We start from the raw sequence: 15,926 nt of genomic DNA on the forward strand, positions 1-15,926 counted from the left end.
TGTGTACCTGTGTAACCATCACCCCAATCAAAATATATAGAACATTTTCATCCAGAAAATTGCTTCATGCCTTTTTATAATCAGTCCTTTTCCAGTTCCCTGCCTCAAGCAACTGTTGATCTCATTTATCTCAGATTTATAGTTAGTTTTGCCTGTTGTAGTTGTTCAGTTGCTCAGTCATGTCCAACTCTTTGCAACCCCATCAACTGCAGCATGCCAGGCTCCCTGCCCTTCACTATTTCCCATAGTTTGCTCAGATTCATGTCCACTGATCGGTGACGGTGTCTAACCATCTCATCCTGTGCTGCCCCCTTCTTCTTTTGCCTTCAGTCTTTCCCAGTGAAAAGTGAAAGTTGCTCAGTCATGTCCAACTCCTCGAGACCCCATGGACTGTACAGTCCAGGGAATTCTCCAAGCCAGAATACTGGAGTGGGTAGCAATTCCCTTCTCCAGGTGATCTTCCCCACCCAGGTCTCCTGCACTGCAGGCGGATTCTTTACCAGCTGAGCCACAAGGGAAGCCCAGTCTTTCCCAGCATCAGGGACTTTTCTAGTGAGTCACCTCTTCGCATCAGGTGGCTAAAGTGTTAGAGCTTGTCTCTCCGTCAGTCCTTCCAGTGAATATTCAGGGTTGATTTCCTTTGGGGTTGACTGGTTTGATCTGTTACATCCTTTTATATAATTTCTAATTCTTTGCCCAGATTCTCAATCTTGCCTTTTATCTCCTTGAATATGGTAAATAGCTATTTAAGGCACATGTAACTTTACTGTATGTATGTTCTGTTACTGTTTCTATTACTTGTTGTTTCTCATAGTTCTCTTTTCATGTAATTTTGTCTCTTTATATGTTTATTTTTGATTGTTTGTTGGAATTTGTATTTGAAAAAAAAATGTTTGTAGAAATTATTTGAGGCCTAGAATAGTGTTATATTCCCCTAGAGAAACCTTAATCTGAGAGAAAATTAAACCTTTAAGTCTCTAAGCAGGGTTTCCAGATAAAATATAGGTCACTTAGTTAAACTAAAAAGATTAGGTAAATAATGAATATAGTTTAAGTTCATCCCAAATATTGCATAGGACATACTTATATTAATACTAAAATATCATGTTTATCTGAAATTCAAATTTAACTGGATGTTCTATATTTTTATTTGCTGAGCTGGCCACCCAGCTTCTATTGTATGTAATAAAGGAGCTTACGTCCTGTTCATTTCTGTGATACTTGTTACATTTGAATTGAGAAAATATTCAGATAATTTTCTTTGTTCTGTAGCTGAAATGAGGAGACCTAATTGAGAAGAGTTGCTCTAGGGAGTGCTTCTGCAAGGTGCTTGGGAACACTAGTAATACAGTATCACTTTAATCCAATTTTAGGGATTGAAATGGTTTGAAGCTAGGCTGCAGCCCCTGTGAGAGCTGTTCCACTTTTGTCAAAAGCTCTCTTCAGCCTCTCATCTGTCTCTTCCTGAATTGACAGATGCCCTCAGGGGAGAAAATGGCCTAAATGCCTATCTCTTATCTTTGAATTTCTGTATAGGTCTTGGTCTTGTAATTTTTCACTATCCTGCTAGCTCTCTGATGCATTCAAGCAGGTTTTTAAAAATTTTCCAGCTTTTCTAGATGCCTTCAGCAGGGGAGTTGGCCTAAATTACTTAATCTGCCATCACTGGAAGCAATATATAATTTGAAAACAGCAGAAAACTCATGGGAAGAGTCCTAATTGAACTCTAGGTCAGGATCTGTTTAAGTAGCATAAAATACTCTATCTTTAGGAAGGAATCAAGTATTTGGTACCTAATTCCAACCTGTGTACTTAAAATATACACAGGCAAATATATGATAATAATGAGGCAAAATATAAAATAAATGTAAGGGATTTCTATCTACTTGGAGACTAACAAACTTAGAGTTCTAACCAGTCAGTAAATACTATGAACCACTTACATTTTAATGCTTTGCTAAGTCGCTTCAGTGGTGTCCGACTCTTTACAACCCAATGGACTGTATCCCGCCAGGCTGCTCTGTCCATGGGATTTTCCCGGCAAGAGTACTGGAGTCGGTTGCCATGCCCCTCATCCAGGGGATCTTCCTCCTGTGTCTTCTGCATTGCAGGCAGATAATGAATGCTAAGCCACTGGGGAAGTGCTTTAGGTAATATCTAATTGTTAATAGCTTCTTTTATAAAGATTTGATCATTGAGACGCTAAATGCGGTCTCTCTATAGAGAAAAAAACTTTTTAAAAAAAAAGTAAAAATATTTAGTTCTCCTGGAATTCACTGTGGGTTTGGAAATGAGTTGTGTTACTACAGCTGTTACTTAAGGAAGAAATTAAGAGCAATATGAAAGAGTTAAACTATAAGAGCAAACACAAACTTCTTTTTAAAAAACAACTTAAAGATGGATTCTGACATGCATTAATGAATAAGTAGAAGGTGACGTGTTTCTTAGATGTGGAGTGCTAGATGACTGACAGAACCATGAAGTGCCATACAGAAAACTACAAAGACACAATCAATTCTTCAGTTCATTTGTTTACAGTTACTGTTAGTAAACTTTTCAAATGTTTTAAGCACTTAGGTGAGTTAGAAAATATGTATGAAGACAATAGGACTTTGGGTTTAAATACTAAGCATCTATTTCTAGGCCGCAAATATTTCTAATTTCCTATTTATCCACATAATTATGGGTATGTGAAGAATCCATCTTCAAGTTGCTTTTTAGAAAGAAGTTTGTGTTTGCTCTTATAGTTTAATTCTTTAATATTGTCTTTAGTTTCTTCTCTAAGTAACATAACTAGTACACAACTCATTTCCAAACCCACAGTGTATTTCAGGAGAACTAAATATTTTTAGGTTTTTTTTTTAAAGTTTTTTTCCTCCATAGAGAGAGCACATTTAGTGTCTCAATGATCAAATCTTTAAGTGTACAGTTATAAAAGAAGCTATTAAACTTCATGTTTTTTCATTAGCTTTAATTAACTATTAAAAAGATGTTTTAAATCTGAAAATTTCTGAAAATTTTTTTTTTTAAGAGTTATGAAGTTGCAGCTGCCCTAGAAAACCAAAGCCACAAGGTTCGGTATTCAGATTCAGTAGAAAATGGATCAATTATATTTTCTCTTTCTGGTACAGTATATTTGCTGACTTCTTTAAGTTTGTTAATAAATACGTGCATGTAAATTCTAATTATTCGGTAGTTTAGTAACGAAGTAATAAGCTTAAGGTGTTACTCTTTGGGAAGGGTGAATGTGTAATAAAACTTTGTTACTCCTGCAAAAGCAGTACATATGGCCAATTACAAAATACATTCCTTTTTAGATTACAATTGTTGAACTAAATTTAAATCACTGGAGTCTAGTAGAGGATGGTACAAACTACTTTCTTTGAAACTAACATGAAAGTACAACAAAGCCACCCTCCCTAACAATCAACATTTAAAATATTACTCATATTAATGAAGAGGCTAGCATCATATTGATGAAAATCCATATACAAAAACAATGCAGGATGTAAAGCAATCATCCTTCAATTTAAAAAATTAGGTGGGAAAAAAACAATATAGGAGAACGTTTTTCATGATTTTGTACAAGAGTTTACTGAACATAATATAAAACAAATACTAACTAAAAGAACCAAATGGGGACAAATGTTCCTGAAATCATAAAACCATACAACTGTGAGTCATAGGCAAAGCAATTAGACTAGGATATGAGAAAACTGGGGACATGGGAAGGGGGCAGCTCTACTTGTGCTTGGAAAATGACAGAAGTGATAAGATGTGGAGGTAAAGGATTTTCTAAGAATGGTTATGAATAGACCTGTACTCTAACAGAGATTTTGGAAGACAAGCACTTTCAAAAGCTCCAAGAAATAGACATCCAAGCTGAAAATGGTCCAGCCTCAAATTCATCCTTTCTGGTTGTAGAGAGCCCTCTAGAGAGAAGTAAAATATTTTTGGTAAATACCTACTCTATTGTATGCTTTGGTCACTTTATATACATTCTCTTATTTAATCCTTTTAACAAACTGATAAAAGAACTATTATTATTATTCTAACCTTACAGATGAGGTAATTTAGATTCAGAAAGGTTATATAAATTTTTAGTGTTAAGTTCATTCAATTAGTATAATGACATAGTTATTTACTTCCTGAGATTGTGTCTTCCACTCATTTTTTAAAGAGCTAATCAGATTAAGCTTCTCTTCTGGCCCATTTTTTTGGGAGGTTGGGGGAAGACTGCTACATGGCATGCAGGATCTTAGTTCCCCGACCAGGGATCGAACCTGTGCCCTCTGCAGTGGAAGCACTGAGTCCTAACCAGTGGACTACCAGGGGAGCCTTCGGGAGCATTCTTATACCCTTGATACTGTTTCAGAGACCCTAGATATCTGCTCCTGAGTGTGTTAATTTATATAATGGTTTATGTTATGATACAAAAGATTCTCCAAGGAATAACTAAAAGTTTGCTTAAAACTACTTTTCTTTAGTTGATTTCCAGCTTTTAAAAATTATAACATGAAAAATTAACATGTAACTAAAATTAGGCTTTACATTCATTGTGGATAGTGCCTTAAAGGAAAAAAACGGTTACTGACCCAGAAAGGGTTCTCCCCTTAAATATTTAGATTGTCATCCTTTTGTTACAGAGCACTTCAAAGAACTACCTAATTATTTTGCTGTGTAAGACTTTTGTTATAGTGATTTCCATCTGCTATAGGTTTAGGGCCTGGACACTTATATATATGTTTAACTTATAGTTATTTTTGTTGATTTTACTAAGTTTATAAAAAAATTTTATTAATATGACCAAGTGACATTTTATATTACATTCACCTTTCTTAGGAGTTGCATTTTTATTGATGGATGCTAGAGAATGCTTTATGTCTGCTGAAGAAACATTTCTAGCCAAAATTGAGAAGTTTATTAACATTCACCAAAACAGTTTTTTGGTTCTGTCTGCTGCCCTGCATGGACCTGAAGAATGGAAACTGATGTTCAGGATTCAGCAGAGGTATGGACAGTAACACTACAGACCTGTTTTCCTTAAGTTACTTTATGTACTTCAGTTCTGAATTGTTTCAGGCAAGTGAATTATGTTTTGCCAAAAGATAAACTTTATAATGTTAACCTTTCATTTTTAATACAACACAGGCCAAAGAGCTATTCTATGAATGAGGGTGACAAGTTTCAGAATGCATGCTGATTTATGGAATTCTTCAGGAAGACTAAATCAGAAGTGAACACTTTTTAGTCAATTAAGTTCTGGTTTTAAAGCCATATTAAACCCTCTGTGGAATAAGGCAGGCATGAATGAATAAAAAAATGACAAACAATAAAGGATTTCTGTCTCTTCTTTCCACTTAGGATAACAAATATAAGTCATATGATCTATTTAACTTAAACGATTTTTTTCTCCCCCAGATTCCTGGGTAGTAACTTACGGATACTTCCAGTACACAACACAGTAAATGCTGTTAATCTTATGTGCACCATAGCTAAGGTAAGTCACCTGAGGAAAATGACATACATACATACATACACACTGATAAACTTTGAGATTCTTTACTTCAAAATGCATTCCCTATTCAATGGAACTGACAAATATTGTTTCCCTTAGAGAAGCTGCTATTTCCAAACACATGCAGTTCTTTCCCAAGCCTGAACTTGGCCTCTCAAGTCTTGTCAATTCCAGTAGCAACTATCAGAATCACTCATTCAGGTTAAAAGATCATTTGGTCATATATACATTGTGTTGGCCCTACTGGTTACTTAAATCTTCTTTCAAATTCTCAAGTATAAATATTGGTAGTCATGAACTGTCAGAGTGCAAACATGCTATTTTATAACTTGACTAGTTTCCACTTTTCTTTTCATGCTTGTTCTCCATAAAGTGTGCTCCCAACTCCCATAGGCATAGTTAGGTGTTCCTTACTCTTTTACTTGGAACAGATCCCTGTTGAAGCAATTCTTAATAGTATTCTACTTTTCTGGTTTGCATGTTTGAAATTCCATAAAGACAAAGATCAGGTATTTTTCTATTACTCTAATAACTCATACATAGCACTGATTATGGAGAAGGCAATGGCACCCCACTCCAGTACTCTTGCCTGGAAAATCCCATGGATGGAGGAGCCTGGTAGGCTGCGGTCCATGGGGTCATGAAGAGTCGGACACGACCGAGTGACTTCCCTTTCACTTTTCACTTTCATGCATTGGAGAAGGAAATGGCAACCCACTCCAGTGTTCTTGCCTGGAGAGTCCCAGGGACGGGGGAGCCTGGTGGGCTGCCGTCTATGGGGTTGCACAGAGTCAGACACGACTGAAGTGACATAGCAGCTTAGCAGTACTGATTAATATCTGTTGAATAAGTTAGGTATTTTAAGATGTGACCCTGTAAAAAATACCTTATTTCTTAAATAATGTTGCATGTTTATATCTTCTTCCAGATCACCTCCAAATCATACATAGATAGCATCTGCTACAGAATGGTAACAACTAAAGCTTACATCATTGAGCAAAGTCCTGTGTGGAAAACACTTCAAAAGATAAAACTGAGTGGTGATACATTTAACCCAAATTAGATTATCAACTATAAATGTTCTTTGGGAAGGATATTAAAATAAAATACATATACTTTAAAATGATTTTACTTTCAGAGTTCTGTTAATTCCTTTAATAATGTTCAAAAAATATTGGTACATGTATATAAAACTTAGATTGAACCTTCTTAATGATACAAATTAAGCTGGAAGAACAAATGTTTAATTGCAGGTAAGTACACAGCATTTTCTAATAAGCCCCCTGGGTTAAAGAAAAAGTCATATATACCTTTTTATAATACAAGCCACTATTTCTAAAATTAATCTTCACAGATACTTTTACACTGTAACTACTGCTGGAAAGCTGGTGATAGAGGACTCTGCCTTCTAAGACTCCTGAGGCAGGGGAAAAAAAGGGAAATTAGGAGTAGTACGCAGACTCAGAATTTTTCCCTAAGCTCTTACAGTGCTATGATAGCCAGTTTAACACTAGGAGTTCTAAAATAGCATCTAACTGGAACATGAAGTGTATCAGAATTTTTATAAACTCAAAACTGTATGAATAAAGGTAGTTCCAGTACATTTTATGAAACCATAATATAAAATTACTGATTCGTAGTATTTAACAGTAGTATTTAAAATACACATGGGCATTATTTACCCATATAGATACCTTTTTAAAAGGAAACAATGCTACTGATCCATAATGTGTCATTGCTGAAACAGAGAAGTAAGAGAAGCTACATTTATTTTCAGTGTGTTTTACAGAAAAACTTCTATAAAGGTATTAAATAAACCATAATGAAAAATATAGTGTACTACTAGTTTTTATTTAGAAGATGGAGCTTTCACTTTACCCCATATTTTCCTCAGAGGTAGACTTTGTTTTTGTTTCAATGAGTTCTTCTACTCGAGCCAGAACACTTTCAATCAAATCAAATGTGAAAAGAGCTGAATGTAGGACCTATAATGCCAAGAAAATTAGTTACTAAGGCTGCGTTTAAAACAAAGCAAAGCAAAAAAGAGAAAAGAGTTCAGTTGGACGTAGCTTAGGAAAATTTCATATCTACCTTAAGTTGCATTTCAGGAGGCATATTTGGGATCTCTTCTCTACCTACATTTAGTGAACAATGATCTTTAGACTTCTGGACTTCTATAAGAGAAGGAAAAAAACGTATCACACTTAACCATTATAAACTCAGATATCAATAATAAATTTATAATTTGTTTACTAACTTAAAAAAAATGCCAGTTATTTGTGTAAATTAAGTCTGATGGTTTTAATAGCTAGTTTTGTTGTTGTTTAGTTGCCAAGTCATGTCAGACTCTTGGACTGTAGCCTGCTTGCTAGGTCCTTTGTGGGATTTCCCAGGCAAGAATACTGGAGTGGGTTGCTATTTCCTTCTCCAGGGGATCTTTCTGACCCGGGATTGAACCCATGTCTCCTGCATTGGCAGGCAGATTCTTTACCACTGATCCACCAGGGAAGATTTAATAGCTCAGGGTATGCTAAAAACTGGCTGTGAACAAATAAAAATATCAAAATTCTGTAACATGTGAATTAATGTTTCTTCAGGTGAACAGCATTATTTTGGCATGTACAAGATGAATGAAACTTTTGTCAACATAAAATCAGAATTATAACCTGTCACACTAAGACAAAATTTTTATTTATAGTGATGTCTACACAAATACCACCATAGTTATATGGAAAAGATTACAAGATTATTAGAATAGAACTGCTGTCTTTAAAAAGTAATTTTGGACCTAAGATTCTTTTTTGTAATTTGTACAAATTTAGTAGAGGTCGAGATTTAATAAAGATGTCATGGGGGATGGACCCTGCAATACTGAAAGAAGTGCAATGATATCGAAACAGAAATATTTGTGATACAATTAGTTTCTAATCAGAACTTGAGGTTTTAAACCAGACTGCTCCAGTTTGGTTTAAATATTTTACCCAATTTCAGTATTAACTGGAGTATATATTCACAAAGAATCATTTAAATTATATATAAAAGGTGACTCAGTTGTCATGGTTCCTTGTTGGCTATAAGTTACACAAGTATAAGATAAAGTTCTTTATTAAAGTTCTTTATTTAGAATATAAATGAGTTTTAAAAATCTGACTAATTTTTAGGCTTAACTGGAAATGAAATTTCACATTACCAACCTTGGCTATTCTTAATTTCTGCTTCATAATGTGCTTTTGACATATTGAGTCCTGTATGGAGGGGCTTTAAGAAATTATTCTCAATCTTTTCAAGTTCTGTCCACAAACCAGTCTGTTTGGAAGAATTAATGAAACAATTAGTTATTTCCTTCAAGATTTAATGCCTACTAGTATTAAACATTAAAAGATGCTTACTTCTTGGAAGGAAAGTTACGACCAACCTAAATAGCATATTAAAAAGCAGACACATTACGTTGCCAACAAAGATTCGTCTAGTCAAGGCTATGGTTTTTCCAGTGGTCATGTATGGATGTGAGAGTTGGACTGTGAAGAAAGCTGAGCGCCAAAGAATTGATGCTTTTGAAGTGTGGTGTGGAGAAGACTCTTGAGAGTCCCTTGGACTGCAAGGAGATCCAACCAGTCCATTCTGGAGGAGATCAGTCCTGGGTGTTCATTGGAAGGACTGATGCTGAAGCTGAAACTCTAATACTTTGGCCACCTCATGTGAAGAGTTGACTCATTGGAAACAACCCTGATGCTGGGAGGGATTGGGGGCAGGAGGAGAAGGGGACAACAGAGGATGAGATGGCTGGATGGCATCACTGATTCAACGGATGTGAGTTTGGGTAAACTCCGGGAGTTGGTGATGGACAGGGAGGCCTGGCGTGCTGTGATTCACGGGGTTGCAAAGAGTCAGACACGACTGAGTGACTGAACTGAACTGAGTATTAAACAAGGGCTGAGTGTTGGAGAAACAGAAATGAGTAAGGCATGATCCTTGCCTTTCAAAGTAGAGGTAACTGTTTATTAATACATTCATTACTACATCTAGTTATTGTATGTAAATACCAATCAAAACAAAAACGTACTCATTTAGCATATTCATTATTGTGCCATTTGGACAGCTTCTGGTTTTGATAACTTACAAGTTTTATCCATGAGAAAATTATCTGCAAATAATCCACATAGTCTGAGACATTTCTCTTTCCTTATAAACCATCCCCACAGTGACTATGTTGTAAGTCCCCTTCAACTCCTTATCTTTCAAATGATATCCTTGTCACAGATCTAGTGCCAGAGGATTCTATTCCTTCTCTATTGATGGAAACTTCTAACACAAAGCTGACTTAAGACTTTCTTGGTGATCAATAAAAATGGAAATTTTACCTGCCTGGGACAGCTTAGGATTATTTTGTCATTCGTATTAAAGATTTTTGTTCTAAAAGCATTTCTTCCTATAGGACTAAAAGGGAATCATAAAGTCTTAAGTCTTAGTTTTTCTTTTTTTTTAGGAAGAAAAAGAAAATTCATTGGTATTGCTCAGTTTCCAGTTACTTATTACAAAGGAAAGTAGCTTATCCTTAACTAGAACTGGATCATATGAAAACCTATTGTAATTGAGCTTATTTTGATCCAAGTACTATATAACATTTAACATATACAGCCCTCAAATCTACACATATCTGTGTTGAATAATTTATAATTTCACTATCACATATATCCCTTTAATTTAAATCTGTCCTTTCTCATTATTCCTATATCATAAGGAAAAGTGGAGTTCTTGAGGAACTATCAAGAATCCACAATCTCAAAAATATGCATACTTTTCCACTCACCATCTATGAACTTAACCTGGGGAAGAATTAAAGATGTAATGATTTCACTGCAGATACATTTATAAAAATGTTTAAATAGTGAAAAATTGGAAATAATGAGTTTTTCACATCAGGAGTGGGGTAACTTCCATATCCACACAATGGAACACTATACTGCTGTTAAAATAGTACTCTTCAGTACATACTGGTGAGTAGCTAAAAAAGTGATAAAAAGGCTGCAGTATGACTCCTATATGATCTTTTTTAAAAAAGTATGTTCAGATTTGCTGGTATAAAGCCTAAAAGGGCATACACTGTAATATCAAAAATAAATGGTGAGATTTTATTATTTTCTTTTTGCTTATTTATCCTGATTTTTAAACAATGAACCGGTTTCAGCTGTATGCTTTAAAAAACATTTTTAAACATCCATTAAAATCGTAAGATTTTGTCCTTACATGAAAAACGTGGGTTATGCATTAGCACAGTAGAAACTTCCGAGTATAGTCACACAGGACATCAAGCATGTTACACTACCTATGCACCCACTGCTTTCATTTCTCTTACGTTCCTCCCTCTCTCTCCAGCCTTTTCTTTCACCCTTCTCTACCCCCACAACCACTTTTTAAAACCTGCTTTTCCTTTCCTCTAAGCTTAAAAGTAGAACCCACTGCTACCACCCAATATCACAGATGGCTTTCAAGGCTGCAGGTACCGATGACCCTCTACAGATTAAAACACATTCAAACATAAAGAGTACAGAGAAAACACCTTTATACTCACACTAAGCTTTGTCAAATGCACACATCTTGCCCTATTTACTTAAAAAGACAAATTAGATATGGTTAAAGCCCTCTTTATTCAAGAGTAAGCCATTAACTATGCAAAATTTTCTAAAACTTGAGGTTTTAGTAGTTAATGTATTTATACATCCCAATTTTGCACGTTTAAAAATATATAAATGATATCAAAGCATCCTACTTTAGCTCCCTTTTGTTCAATCCTATGTTTCTGAGGGTTATTTATGTTATAGCGCTAATCTTTTCACTTTAACTGATATACAGGCATCCCACTATACGATTTATCCTAATACTAGTTTTCTTAAATATTTCAAACAGTGCTCACTGAAACTGCTGCATATCTTTTCCTGTATACATGGGATAAGTTTTTCTAAGGTAGCATTTTTCAAAATATTTTTACCATGGCCCACCATAAGAAATATAATTTATATCACAACTCAACACACATTTATGTAGCTGAAACAAATGTTTCACAAAATGTTCTGTTTATAATATCAAATATAATTCTATCAATATTTAAATATAATACAAAAAAACCCCCAAAATAATTCCAAAATAAACATTAAGAACGATGGTGTGCTTGGAGTCACTGACATCTAGTCTGGTATTGAGCCTGGTCCTTTTCTTTCTACACATTTTTTAAGGTCTGGTGTGTTGGGGAAATATTTACATAAACTCTTTTTAGCTATACAGTTCTGAGTTCTGACAAAGATATACAGCAGGATAACCATCACCACTATAAAGACAGTTTCATGACCCCAGAAGTTCCCTTGTGCCCCTTTGTAGTGTGTTTTCTTCCCCTTCCCCCAAAGAGCACTAGTATTTGGTCTACATCCTGTTCCTGGCAAAGAGCTCCTAAAACTCTTGAATTTCCTAAGTGAAGAGTGGTCAAAGTGATTTTGTTATTCATAAGAAGCTCTTTCAGCCGGGAATATAACTGTTGGAAAGCCCCTAATGATGGGGGCTGGTTGTCAGAGGAACTGTGGGATTAGAGGGTTATAACTGTCAACTCCTTTCACCACAAACTCCTGGTAGGAGAGAGGGGCTGGAGATTAAGCTGTCATCAGTGACCAGTGATTTAATCAACCATGCTTATTTAATAAAGCCTCCAAAAACCCAAAAGAATGGGGTTCAGAGAGCTTCCTGGTTGATGAACAGGTCGGGGTGCTGGGAAAGTAGTTTCAAGGGAGGGCATGAAAACTTAGTGCCCCTTCCCACATACCTTGCCTTATGCATCTCTTTCATCTGGCTGTGCTAAGTTATATTCTTTTACGATAAACCAGTGATCTAGTAAGTAAAATGTTCTGAGTTCTGTGAACAACTTTAGCAAATTAATTGAACCTGAGGAGGAGGTTGTGAGAACCTGTTTTAGCCAGTCTGTCAGAAGTCAGATCAATACCTGGACTTGTGATTGGCATCTGAAGAGGGCAGGGAGCTAATATGGGACTGAGCCCTTAGCCTCTGTAATCTGATGCTATCTCCAGGTAGAGTGTCAGAAGGGGACTCAATTGTAGGACATCTATTTGGTGTCAAAAAATTCCTTAATATGGGAAAATCTCTACACATTTGGTAACCAAAAGTACAAAAAACAAGGTTAAGCATTGAGAGTAGAGCAGAAAAACAGGTAGAAAGACAAAATTATTCTAAAATTCAAATGGAGAAGCAGAGGATCTAGAACAGCCAAAAATTTTTTTTAAAGAACAAAGTTGGCACCCTCTCACGTAAGACTTGCTATAAAGCTACAGTAATCAAGATAGTGTGGCGCTGGTGAAAGAAGAGAGGCAGTTCAACGGAGCAGAACAGAATCCAAAACTATACCCATACTTATATGATCTTTTTGATCTTTGACAAAGGTGACAAGACAATTTGAGTACAGCCTTTTCAACAAATACTGCTGGAGTCAAAACAAAACTACCTTAACCCATACTTCACCGTATAAAAATTTACTTGAAGTCAATCATAAATATAAATATAAAAATCTAAACAATAAAACTTCTACTAGAAAATCTGTGATCTTGGGTTGAAACAAAGATTTGTTAGAATCCAAAGAAACATAAATGATTTAAAAGAACAGAACTGATATGCTGGACTTCCTCAAAATCTAACATTTCTGTTCTTTAAAAAATTCTACTAAGATAATGAAAAAATAAGCCACAAACTGGAAGAAAATATAAAAACCATACCTAATAAAAGACTTATGTCCAGAATATAGGAAACTTTCCTTTAAAAAATGTTGGTCTAAGTTGAACAAATTTTCATTCACTCTTAATTAGTAATATAAGTTATTTGAAATCTTATTATCAAAATGATGATAGTTTCCTTCTATAACAGTAATATCTTCTATAACTGACAGATAAGTTTAACATATGAAAAATATACTCATGTTTTCCTGTGGTTCCAATTTTTATGTCTTAGGCATACCAGAAAATCAGGTACATGTCAATTTTGCCACTCAATATTATCTTTGAAAATAACTGTCAAATAAGATTGCTTTCCAACTAGAAAAACATGTATATTATCCTTGAGTTCTTATGCCCTGCATTGAACTTTCCAAAGGAACCATAAATGAACTCTGATATGATACACTGGTCATGCTTAGATCCAATCACTGCAAAAAGTTTCAAGAGTTTGGCTTATCAGTGAACTGCTAAAATTAACAATTTTCACCACTTTTACAATATAGTTATATTCATAGGGATTTCCTTGAATACCAAAATTTTCCAACTGACTTAAAACAACTTGCTAGTGCTTCTGACAATTTAAGAAGATAGTTCTTAAAGCAGCTCATAGTTCTGTTCTATCACTTATCATTGATGTAAACTTTCTATTTTTAGTGACCCATGGTGTGTTTCCAATTCAGTAAATACAGCTAGTCTTTACATGTATATAAACGTTAAGGTGAAAAAATACAATCTCATATTGTTTTGCAAATACCAGATATCAACTTAAGTGCTACACAATTTATGTTTCATCAAGAAGCATCAGAACCTTTGCATCCATGTTTTGCAATATAGATTTTCTAAAACATCATGTTACCATTAAGACATACTTTTAAATAAATCAATAGACACAATCCAACACTGTATATGCTGGAAAAATAAACTTTGCAGGCCAAACTGAGTGATTTTTCTCATTTGCTAAAAAATATGTAATTATATATGCTGATAATGAGACTAGAAGAATGTTAGTAACTTTTCATCTTTCAAACCATTACAGGGCCTCATTCACAAGTTCAGAATGTTGTTTCTAGATGTCTAATTTGGAAGGTTTTTAGCTTTCATTTGCAAGAAAAATTTTATTTTAGACTATCATTTTCATTGGGTATTTACTTTTGATGAAACCATCTTAAATAATCTTAGCTTTAAAGTTATATTCATTTTCTTTAGAATGTAGCTCAAATTAAGGCTAAGTCTACTAATTGTAGGGTCAGTATTTTTCTGAATATTGGCACTATTTACAGTTTCAGATCAACAGTTGAAAGTGAATGTTTCTATATTTTTCACTTATTTTTCTTATTGTCATGAATTTGGAAAAAAGTTTTCTCCCTCAAAGTTCATTCTGAAAATACACAGATTAAAATAATTTGTGACCTTTCACAATTTTACTGATAGGAGGTACAGTTTGCTTTCCATTTAACCACATACTATGTTACTGTAAAATGTAGCCTTTCTGCTAACTGACCATTGAATATGTCATAAGAGATACTGGAAAGCAACATACATCTTATTCCTAGCCAATCTGTCATATCCCCTCCATTTTCAAACCTTGTTCTGTGCAACCGACCACAAAATTTGCTGCAATATCCGTAACTAAGAATCTGTGCAAACAACCTCAATTATACTCTATCTCATTTTGTAAAACTTGCCAGTCTACATCAGTAAATTGATTTAAGGACTCATTAAGATGCCTTAAGACAGAAGGTGCTGAGTTAAAGAGTATCTACTTTGTTTCATCACTGTTCTGTATCCTAAACTATGCTATCTACCTTTTTAACATTTGCCAGTGATGGCTGTGAAACAGTATCTCGCTGCCGTTTTAAGTTACACTTCCATAAACACTACTGATATTGGGAATATTGTCTTGTGGTTATTGGCCATTTGGGTTTCCTCTTCTGTGAGCTGCCTTACAATACCTGTATCCTTTACTTATTTTTCTGATTTGTGGTCTTGATTCTTGCTTTATAGTTTTCTGATTTTAACTATTGGGTGGAGGAAGTATTTTGGTTTGTTTTCTCTTTCTTTTTGTGGCTTTTTCAGTTTGTATGCATTTTCTTTCCTTGAATAGGTTTTAGTTCCAATGTTATTAGTTTTATCAATCTATTCTTTTGCGGTTAGTGCTTCTTTACTTAAGAAAGCCTTCTCTACCCTTAGGTTACACAGTATTCTAAAAATTTCTAAATTCCTTTTCAACGTTAAGTCTTTAATCTATTTGGAATTTTGTTTTGTATACTATATGTGACATAGGCATCTTAATTCCCTTCTCATATGTATGACAAATTATCCATCATCATCTATTGAAGAGTCCCATTCTTCCCCCCTTTTTTTCCCTCATAAAGTTTTACACATATTTACATGTTTTCCTAAGTATCTCATATTTTTTGTTTAATTATAATATTTTCTGGTGGACTAATATTTTTATCATGATTACATACTGAATGTATTAAATACTTTTTCTCTATAACTACTGATATAATCAAGTACTTCTTCTACTTTAACCTATGAAATTACATTACCTTATATTACCAGAATAAATCCAACCGAGTTTGATGACTTATAACAAATTTATTTTGCTGGATCTGGTTTGGTAATATTAGTATCTA

At 34.5% G+C, this 15,926-nt stretch overlaps 2 protein-coding genes across 3 annotated transcripts in view; one reads left to right on the forward strand and one right to left on the reverse strand.

The window, feature by feature from the left end:
- The window catches only part of C1H1orf146 (chromosome 1 C1orf146 homolog), a 29,362-nt gene extending 22,718 nt beyond the window's left edge, over positions 1–6,644 (forward strand). Inside the window, exons 3-6 of the mRNA XM_027972095.3 lie at positions 3,032–3,125; positions 4,843–5,011; positions 5,422–5,500; positions 6,447–6,644. Of these exons, the coding sequence (XP_027827896.1) occupies positions 3,032–3,125; positions 4,843–5,011; positions 5,422–5,500; positions 6,447–6,581 (477 nt within the window). The 3' untranslated portion in view covers positions 6,582–6,644. The remainder of the gene's footprint in view (positions 1–3,031; positions 3,126–4,842; positions 5,012–5,421; positions 5,501–6,446) is intronic.
- GLMN (glomulin, FKBP associated protein) overlaps positions 6,642–15,926 on the reverse strand; it is a 45,633-nt gene continuing 36,348 nt past the window's right edge. For both annotated transcript variants that reach the window (XM_004002193.6, XM_012176212.5), the window contains exons 17-19: positions 8,713–8,824; positions 7,610–7,692; positions 6,642–7,503 (exon numbers count right to left, since the gene is read on the reverse strand). In XM_004002193.6, the coding sequence (XP_004002242.1) occupies positions 7,393–7,503; positions 7,610–7,692; positions 8,713–8,824 (306 nt within the window). In that variant the 3' untranslated portion in view covers positions 6,642–7,392. The remainder of the gene's footprint in view (positions 7,504–7,609; positions 7,693–8,712; positions 8,825–15,926) is intronic.

This window comes from Ovis aries, chromosome 1, assembly GCF_016772045.2.
Source record: "Ovis aries strain OAR_USU_Benz2616 breed Rambouillet chromosome 1, ARS-UI_Ramb_v3.0, whole genome shotgun sequence".
Lineage (NCBI taxonomy): Eukaryota > Metazoa > Chordata > Mammalia > Artiodactyla > Bovidae > Ovis > Ovis aries.